Source organism: Beta vulgaris, chromosome 2, assembly GCF_026745355.1.
Source record: "Beta vulgaris subsp. vulgaris cultivar EL10 chromosome 2, EL10.2, whole genome shotgun sequence".
Classification (NCBI taxonomy): Eukaryota; Viridiplantae; Streptophyta; class Magnoliopsida; order Caryophyllales; family Amaranthaceae; genus Beta; species Beta vulgaris.
Window position 1 is genome coordinate 34,293,605 of NC_079203.1, and position 10,326 is coordinate 34,303,930.

The 10,326-nt window shown below is 39.6% G+C and overlaps 1 protein-coding gene across 1 annotated transcript; it reads left to right on the forward strand.

The window, feature by feature from the left end:
• The first annotated feature begins 6,937 nt into the window (after positions 1-6,937).
• Positions 6,938-7,291, forward strand: LOC109136321 (uncharacterized mitochondrial protein AtMg00810-like). The gene is made up of 2 exons (XM_019252310.1): positions 6,938-7,066; positions 7,124-7,291. The coding sequence occupies exons 1-2, from the start codon at positions 6,938-6,940 to the stop codon at positions 7,289-7,291; spliced, it is 297 nt and encodes a 98-aa protein (XP_019107855.1).
• Positions 7,292-10,326: the final 3,035 nt, after the last annotated feature.

Sequence of the window (10,326 nt, forward strand, 5' to 3'; positions counted from 1 at the left end):
CCTAAATAGAGAATCGAAGTAGCCGCCGCGCTGATTTGAAGGACTACGGCAGCGGGCTGCCGGCGAGAGTGGGGGAGGAGGACAGGAACGAGTGCACCAGCGAGGGTGAGGAAGAGGGAGGCGCGAGGGGGCTGCGTGGGGGAGGAGGAGGGGTACTGGTGGGCGAGGTTGGGTGGGGTGGGGGTGCTGCTGGTGGAAACACAGCAGGGACAGGGGAGGGGAGGAGTGGGGTGGGGGGACGCTGCTGGTGGGGGTGCAGGGGTAGGGGAAGGGAGGGGTGGGGGGTGGGTGTGGGGTGGTCGTAAGGGAGTGGGAAGAGAAAGATGATAGGAGGAGGAGGGGAGTAGATAGAAAATAAAAAAAATAGCAAATTAATCATTTGGCAACACGTGGCACATGTAACATACTAAATAGGTCACAAACAGGTTAAAACTCAACAGAAGAAAATAGCCCTACAAGCTTAACTTAATCAGAGATAATCAAAAGTTAGACTTGAAATTGGAAGACCACGCAAAGGTTGAGTTATTTAAAATAATTATTCCTATTTAAAAATAATCAAAAGTTTGTATTATTGCGGGAGAACGAGCAAAAGTTTATATTATTCTAGTTAAAAAAATCCTATTAATAAAGGGTTTGCCCCTAATGTTGCTGTTAAGTCTAAAAAATCTGATGGGAAAGGTATTGTGATTAAGGATGCTTCTTTGTTACCTATGAAAAATCCGGTGTTAGTCCAACTGTGTTGGGAAAAGGTAAATTTATTCTACTTGCTACTGATCCTATTGTGGAATCTGTTACTAGCTCTGATGATGAGGCTACTTTAAGTCCTTACCCTTTTGATGTTGCCCCTTCGAAGGTTGTTGTTTTGGGTCTTTAAGCTAGGGGGAGAGTGGAGAGATAGCTTTTCCTCGTGGTTCCCCTCGGTTTACTAATATTGTTCATGTCTCTACTCTACAAGTTCTGCATGCAAATCAGTTTCTCCCTATGTCCACCATCAATGATTGCTTTGCTGGTGAGCCTATTGTTATCCCCTACGAATGAGGAGGATGATACCTATTTGCTGGAAGAAGCTGATGACCTGATTCAAGGAATAAATGACCATGTGGAGGCTTCATTTCGCTCCTTGTTATCTAAAATCTCCATGGTCAATAAGATTGAAGCAATGCGGGTTGAACCACTGGAGAGTCAGGCTATCTCCTCTTACTCCAGTTCAGCTAAAAGGAGGAAGAACAACTTAGGGGATGAAATTCATTCTTCAGCCCCCGAAAAGAAACATGAGCTAAGTTGAAATGTCTTTACCTTTTTGGAATGTGTGTGGTTATCAAAAGAAGAACCTTTTTGCTGAAATAAAAAGCTTTTGTTATGCAAATCACGTAGAAATTATGATGATATGTGAAATAAAATCCTTAATTCCTCCTTGTAGTGTTATAAGGAGATGTGATTTTTCTGAACTTGACTTTATCCTTACTATTGGTAGATTTGGTGGATTGTGGGTAATGTGGAAAAATAGTTGGTCAAACCCTTTTTGTCTGAATGTAATTCATAAAAGCTCTTGGTTTGTAGTATGTAATATAAAGTTAAGTGTGTTGAATGTTTCATTTGTGGCAATTTTCCTTTATGCACCTGCTCTGCTAGTGGAAAATATTTATTTTGCAATGAAGTTAGTTATATATACAAAAGCTCTACAAACCCCCTATATTCTAATAGGGGATTTCAATTAGATTCGTTTACACTCAGATAAAAAAGATAGAATTCCAATCTCTTTATAAACATTGGCTCAGATGAATGATATTAAGAATCATTTAAATTATAGTCAATTACCATTTTCGGGACAATGTTTCACTTGGCTAAAAAAACAAGTGGTAATGACAAATTTATGAGAGGAGAGAAACAATATGATTTTATTAAGGTGTTCAATAATGAACGATAACTACAATATATATAGGAGTACATAGAAACTCTTATCCATAAACCATCTCCAGAAGATATATTATTCTTAATATTTATCTGAAATAAATCATAAGATAATATTTCCCTAAGATAATTAATATCCTAACTACTAATATCCTAAAGATATTTATCATATCTTTAGTATCCTAATATATCTCTAACCCCCTCCCGCAATCGCAACGACAGTAACACGAACGTTGCGATTGGAGAAACAAAAAAATTAAGTCAAATCAAATTAAATAGATATATTGTTGGGAACGCCATTCTTTTCGAACCCGCCAAATTTTTTCTTCTTTTTGATGAGAACGCCAATTCTTTTCGAACTCACCAAATATTTCAATAAAACGAGAACGCCATTCTTTTCGAACCCGTAATTTTCTTTTTCTTGAAGATGAAAACATCAATCTTTTCGAATCCATCAATCGTCAGTCAAACAAGGACGCCATTTTTTTCGAACCTGCAAATAATTTTTATTTTCTTGATGAGAACGTCATTCTTTTCGATCTCACCAAATATTTCAGCAAAACGGGAACGCCATTCTTTTCGAACCCGTTAAGTATACGAGGGATGACATTCTTCTCGAACCTCTTATCACATATATATCAATCCATGGAAAACATCGTTCTCTTTCTATCACTTTTCTTCTGTTTCCCTCCCGCGATTCAAGACCTCTCTTTGAATCGTCTGTTTTTCAATTTTATGTTCGATCGCAACGGTGGTGGGCAAAAATAAAACCTCATGAAACCCTATCCATCAGTAGGAAAAAAATCTCAACTTTATGAGAATATATCCGGCCGGTGGGTTTAAAATTCTAACCCACCGGCAGGAGAGAACAATATTTAGAGTTTTGACCCAAGATCTCAATTGGCTCTTGATACCATGACAAGTTGATGAGAGGAGAGAAACAATATGATTTTATTAAAGTGTTCAATAATGAACGATGATTACAATATATATAGGAGTACATGTTAAAATACATCTCCTACTTTGGTCAAAATGTCAAATATTACTACTCTAATGTAGATTGTAAAATCTACCGTCCTACACCCCCTCTCTAAAGCCTATAGTACACCTTAGTTGAAAATTTTGCCAAACATTAATTGCTAGTGTGAAAGTTGTAAGATGAATAGTATGTTGTAGTAGTATAAATAGGTTTAGTGCATTGGTTGCAAAGTGTGCAGCAAAAAAACCTACGTGAGTTGTGCCAAGCTCCAAAAGAGAGAGCATAGTAAAAGAGTTTGTAAGAGTGTGTAAGAGTTTCATGTAATAATTTAAGTAAGTTGCTTCCTTATTATATGTGAGCTATTATTTTTATAATCTCTTATATTGTTTAATCTTTCCACATAAATTACCCCAAAATATCCTACAATTGGTATCAAGAGCCATTCGTTCCGTTAAATTTTTCGGGACCATTTTTTGGCAAATATCGGTCGGGGACCGATATTATTGCAACGCTACAGTCAAAAATATATTTGGCTAACTTAACGGTCGGGGACGGTATTACGAGGTGATTTTCCATTAGTGCACAGTCCGGGACTGTGAAGCTTGTTGGTCAGGGACCAAGCTTACTTGTGTATTGCCGGGCAACACCAAGTCACAAATGGCAGATATTGCTAGTTCATCTAGTAATATTGAGAAACTCAATAATGGAAATTACAGTACATGGAGTACACGTATGCGATTCTATTTGTTGGGACAAGATCTTTGGGGTATAGTCGGTGGTAGTGAAGTTACAATACCAACCGATCCAGAAGAATTAAAGAAGTGGAAGATTAGGGCCAGAAGAGCCATGTACGTCTAGCAACAACCGTCGAGGACGAGTTGCTATATCGCATCAAGGATGCGAAGACACCCAAGGAGGCGTGGGACACCCTTGCAACTTTGTTCTCTAAGAAGAACGATGCTCAACTTCAGCTTCTCGAGAATGAGTTGTTGTCGATCCAGCAGAACAACATGACGGTGAATCAGTATTTCACCAAAGTTAAAACTTTGTGTGAGCAAATCACAAAGTTAGATCCTGAAAATCCCATCACAGAGACGAGGATGGGCAGGATTATTGTCCGTGGCTTAAAGCCTGGATATAGTAGTCTTGTCACGGCGATCCGAGGTTGGGCTACACAACCATCTCTAATTGAGTTTGAGAATGTGTTAGCCAACCAGGAGGCTCGAGAAATCCAGATGTCTGGAGTTTCCATCAAGGATGAAGAGAAAGCTCTTTTTGGCAACACGAAGTCAAATAAGGGAGGTGATAAGACAGGCGAGTCAAGTAATCAACCTGGCAAGTAAAAAAGACAGTCATGGGGATTCAAAAAAGGACAACATAGAGGAGGCTTCCATCGAGGGGGAGCTGGACAAGATCGACAACAGGATGAGAAAGAAGGGAAAAATCAAACACGGCGAGATGTTGTGTGTTATAACTGCAAGAAGAAGGGACACTATGCTCGAGACTGTTGGTCCAAACCAGCAGAAGGGAATGCTGCAACTTCGATGGAGCATGAAAACCGAAGCGAAGTCGAGTGGGATGCACAAGCATCCTACGCAGTTGAAGAGGAACAGATCTTCGACATGGAGGTAGTGTCACCCAGCAGCACGGAGCCAGAGGAAGCTGCACTTGTCGTAGTCAACGACAAGATGATCAATTACAAAGATGATTGGATCATCGATTCTGGTTGCTCCAATCACATGTCTGGAGACAAAGAGAAATTTTTGAGCATGTCCGAGTACAAGCGTGGTCGAGTTGTGATAGCAGCAAACAACTCAGAATTGCCGATAACCCATATTGGCAAGGCAGTGGTGATTCCACGATTTAGCAACAAGTTCAGCTGGATAATGTCTACCATGTTCCTGGTATGACGAAGAACCTATTGTCAGTTTCACAACTCACATCATCCGGAAACCATGTTGTTTTCGGTCCTCGTGACGTAAAGGTGTACAAGACAATGGAAGGAAATTCTTCTCCTATATTAGAGGGACGACGTCTTGAATCAGTCTACGTGATGTCTGCTCAAACGGCATATGTAGACAAGGCGAGGAAAAATAAGACAGGTGATCTATGGCATGCACATTTGGGTCACATGAGCTACAACAAGCTCAAGGTGATGATGAAGAAGTCGATGCTCAAGGGTCTTCCTCAACTAGATGTCAAGGAAGATATAGTTTGCGCTGGATGTCAATTTGGTAAAGCACATCAACTTCCATATGAAGATTCAAAGTTCAAATCGAAGGAACCTTTGGAGTTGGTTCACTCAGATGTGTTTGGTCCAGTAAAGCAACATTCAGTGAGTGGCTTACGTTATATGATAACATTCATTGATGATTTTTCAAGATTTGTGTGGGTCGATTTCATGAAAGAGAAATCTGAAGCATTTGGCAAGTTTAAGTTGTTTAAAGAAACAGTAGAAAAAGAAGTTGGCGGCAAAATTCGGTGCCTACGTACCGACAACGGAGGAGAGTATACATCCAGAGAATTCTCCCAATACTTGCAAGATTGCAAGGTCCAACGCCAGCTCACTTGTCCAAATACTCCACAACAAAATGGAGTAGCTGAAAGAAAGAATTGACATCTTGCAGAGACATGTAGAAGCATGTTACATGCCAAGAACGTGCCACCACGTTTTTGGGTTGAGTGTATGAGGACAGCGACACATGTGCCAAATCGATTACCTCAGGCGAGACTAGATTTTGTCTCACCATTTGAGAAGCTAAGAAAGATGAAGCCAGCAGTGAGCCATTTTCGAGTTTTCGGATGTGTATGCTACGTCTTTGTTCCTGAGCATATGCGTAGCAAGTTTGATAAGAAGGCTATTCGTTGTATCTTTGTGGGATATGATGATCAGAGGAAAGGTTGGAGGTGTTGCGATCCAACAACAGATAAATTTCACGTGTCACGAAATGTGGTGTTTGATGAAGCATCATCTTGGTGGTCACCACAAGCTGTAGTGTTGCCAGACTCGAAGGAGATCGAGGAAAAGCTTCAAGAAAAGATGGACGAGAAAGATGAAGGTCAGGCTAGTCAAGATGGTCGTAGTCTTGAGATGGAGATATCTCAAACTACACCAACAGAAAGGTCAATTCAAACTGAAGATTTTGAAGAAGAAGAACCTCACCCAGCACTGCGTAGGTCCACAAGGCAGAAAAAGCCAAATCCAAGATATGCAAATGCTGCAATGGTTGAGGATGTAAAAGAGCCAAATAGTTATGATGAGGCAGCTCGAAGCAAAGATTGGAGAAAAGCCATGGGAGAAGAAATTCAAGCTTTGCACCAGAACGAAACTTGGGAGTTAGTGCCAAAGCCTCGAGAAGTTCAACCTATTTATTGCAAATGGGTATACAAAGTGAAGACTAGACCTGATGGTACCATTGAAAGATACAAGGCACGACTGGTAGCTCGAGGATTTTCTCAGCAATATGGGCTAGACTACGATGAAACATTTAGTCCAGTTGCAAAGATTACTACAGTACGTGTTTTATTAGCACTTGCAGATAGTAATTCTTGTAAGCTCTGGTAGATGGATGTCAAAAATGCATTTCTATATGATGAGTTCGATAGAGACATCTACATGGATCAACCTAAGAGGTTTGAGAATCAGTCTTATCCACACCATGTATGCAAGCTGAAGAAGGCGCTCTATGGTTTGAAGCAAGCACCACGCTCCTGGTATGGAAAGATAGCAGAGTTTCAGTTACAGAGTGGCTATTCTGTAGCACCAGCCGATTCGAGCTTATTTTTGAAAGCTCAGGATGGAAAGTTGGCAATAGTTCTTGTATATGTGGATGATCTTATCATCACAGGAGATTTTGAAGAGGAGATTCAACAAACAAGAGCTAATCTTTCAGTACGATTTCAAATGAAGGAGCTCGGAGAACTAAAACATTTTCTTGGTCTTGAAGTGGAGCGGACTAAGGATGGGATATTTCTATGCCAACAGAAATATGCCGTGATCTTCTAGAAAAATATGGAATGGTCGATTGCAAGCCTATGTAAACTCCAATGGAGGTTAATGCAAGGTTATGTTCAGTCGAAGGCAAAGATCTAGAAGATGTGACCATGTACAGACAGTTGGTGGGAAGTCTTATCTATCTCACGCTATCCAGACCAGATATTGTTTATGCAGTGAGTGTGAGTAGTCGGTTTATGCAAAAACCGATGAAACGTCACCTGGAGGCAGTATGACAGATATTAAGGTACGTGAAAGGGACCATTGACTATGGAATCTTGTACCTTAATGATAAAGAGTTTGAAGTTGTCGAATACTGTGATGCTGACTATGCTGGTGATCTTGACACACGTCGATCAACTACGGGTTATGTGTTCAATCTGGGATCTGGAGCAGCCTCTTTGTAACAGCCCGCTCTTCTGAGCTGCTAGCGAAATACACTCAATAACCATAAACAACAATTAACTCTTAATTAAATAAAATCGCAGCGGAAAAACATCCTTAAATACACCAATAACTGAACTAAAATTCCCAAATATTATACAACGAAATATCATAAACTATTTTCCAATCAACTAACTAGATAAAAACTCAATCCTTAATCTAGGACGACACCATCATAATCTTGCTTCACTTCCATTCTCGAGCTCTTGATACAAACCTGCAAAATCAGGGAGAAAATACAAAACAAACACAATTCCAAAATGAGTGGAAAACTCGTAACCGTTACTTCAGCCCGTTATAAACATTTTATTTCAAATCATTTCCTTTTTCATTACAACGCTGGCATAGCTCACTCTCTTAAACAATTAGTGGCAAGTACGGGATTTGGACAAAGGACAAACACTGCCTCCAAGGTTCGTTATGGAGCCCAGCAATACTACCCCCAAGGTTCGTTATGGAGCGTAGCCGACCGTATCAGGTCAAAAGAGTAACCATCCTCCACCCATATCTTGCCCACTTTCTATTTTCAGTTCATAAACTAAGCCAGCAAAACAGTTTTCGTATTCATAATCAATCAATGACATTTCATCATCACATTCATATCTATGGCCATGTACGAACTTATGTACAAAATAAATAACATTGAAATTCACAACACATGGGCATGAGTAAATGATTTACTGAACATAAAAGTTACCTCATACGCAGAACCATTCTGTAGCTCCAACATATAGACTTTGAGAACTTCATAGCTCCATCAATTCTCTTGAACTCCTCACAATCCTTAAACTCAATAACAATGGTAAAACTAATTACTAAAACCATTGTCACAAGATCTCAATAAAAGAAACTAGTCTAATCTAATCAACCTTTAACATTCTAATTTCCTTAATCTTCACTTCACCATCATAATTCTACACTTAATCTATTTATCAAACAATATCACCAACACTTAGCTCACAACTACCGTGACAACTCTACAACAATACCACCATACAACGACACAACAACAACGATCATAGCATCAACAACGCACACCAACAACCAGCACAACCACACCACAACCACACAATTTCATACCAACAACCATAACAACAATAGCAGCAACACCTCAACCACCGACAACAGAACAACAACTAACAAATAATAACAGCAGCAACAACAACAAAGAATAGCAACAATGAACCGTCTACAAATAAAGCAACATCAACCCAACAACCATAACAATAACTTCAACAAGGGAAACAACAAACAACAGCAACATGGAATTGTTAAAGGGGTCTAAATTAGAAAAAAAAAAGGAAATATACCTCTTCTCTACTAGGAGCAGCGAGAACAGGGCATAGGGGGGTTTCGAGTCTTCGAAGACGACTGAGCACCGGCGAGAAGAGGAGAACAATGGCAACCCAGCAGCGACGGCACAACAAGAAGAAGAGAAAAAAGGAAACACGAGCACCACACACACACAGCTCTGACGAGCTGAAAACGATTGACGACGGCGCACACCAATAGAGCTCTGGCGTGCAGGAGCTAACAACACCCAAGCAGCAACGACGACAAGGTGGCGCGGGACGACGCGAGGGCAGCGTCGAGCAGCGCAAGCTAGGGAGGGAATCGAACCTTAAGGAGAGCGAAGAGAGGACAGAGCAGCACCGAAATAGAGAAAGGAATGACGCGAAACTCCGGCAACCTTAGAAAACGCCGGCGAGAAAGAAACAGAGGGGGTCGAGGTTTCACCGAGAGAGGAGAGAGAGTGTGACGTTTTGGGATTTTGGGGTTTCACGGGACTCCTTGAGGTTTGGGTTTTGGTTTTCTTTGGGTTTCATTGCTTAGTAGACCGACATAAGGAGAAAATTTTGGAGTTTATCCTCCAAAACAAACCGACAACATTAAGGAATGGGAACCCGATTTCGGTTTTCTATTTGGGTCAAATACCGCTCAACTAAAATGCACAAAATTAAAAATATAAAATAATATTAATAATAATAACCTTATAAAATTAAACATATAAATATATTACAAACACGACAATATAATTCAACTCCAACTCAAATAAGAATTTCCGAAACATAATTAACTTAATGAATATAATTAGCAATAAATAATCGTTCTTAAAAACAGGGCTATTACATACTACCACCCTTATCAAAAGTTTCGTCCTCGAAACTTGAAAATAAGAATTTAAATAAAACCAAAATCTAAAACTTATACGATATCAGTAATCCAAACCTCAATTCTACCATCAGCTTTTGTATCTCCACCTCAACTCAATATCAAAATCGAGGAGCAAAGAAAACAAAAGGGGCAAAATTTTCGGCATTGGATTCCAGACTTCTCATTCATAGAGATCTCGTTTGAAATTCGTTTATTTAACCAAATCATAGAATTTTTCTCAAAACACATAACAACATGAACAGCACAAGACATTATAGCTTTAAATAAACAGAATCATATAGCACACGCAAAAGCGCAACACTTAAACTCTCAAGCTTCAACATTCCTAATTCCTAATCATCAATTCTCAACCACTAATGATCCCAAATCAATTTCGAACTATCCCAAAGACCTTTTACCCTCGCTAGGTAGCCAACTAGGCATACGGTCGCAAGGTTGCTCTGATACCATCTTGTAACAGCCCGCTCTTCCGAGCTGCTAGCGAAATACACTCAATAACCATAAACAACAATGAACTCTTAATTAAATAAAATCGCAGCGGAAAAACATCCTTAAATACACCAATAACTGAACTAAAATTCCCAAATATTATACAACGAAATATCATAAACTATTTTCCAATCAACTAACTAGATAAAAACTCAATCCTTAATCTAGGACGACACCATCATAATCTTGCTTCACTTCCATTCTCGAGCTCTTGATACAAACCTGCAAAATCAGGGAGAAAATACAAAACAAACACAATTCCAAAATGAAAGGAAAACTCGTAACCTTTACTTCAGCCCGTTATAAACATTTTATTTCAAATCATTTCCTTTTC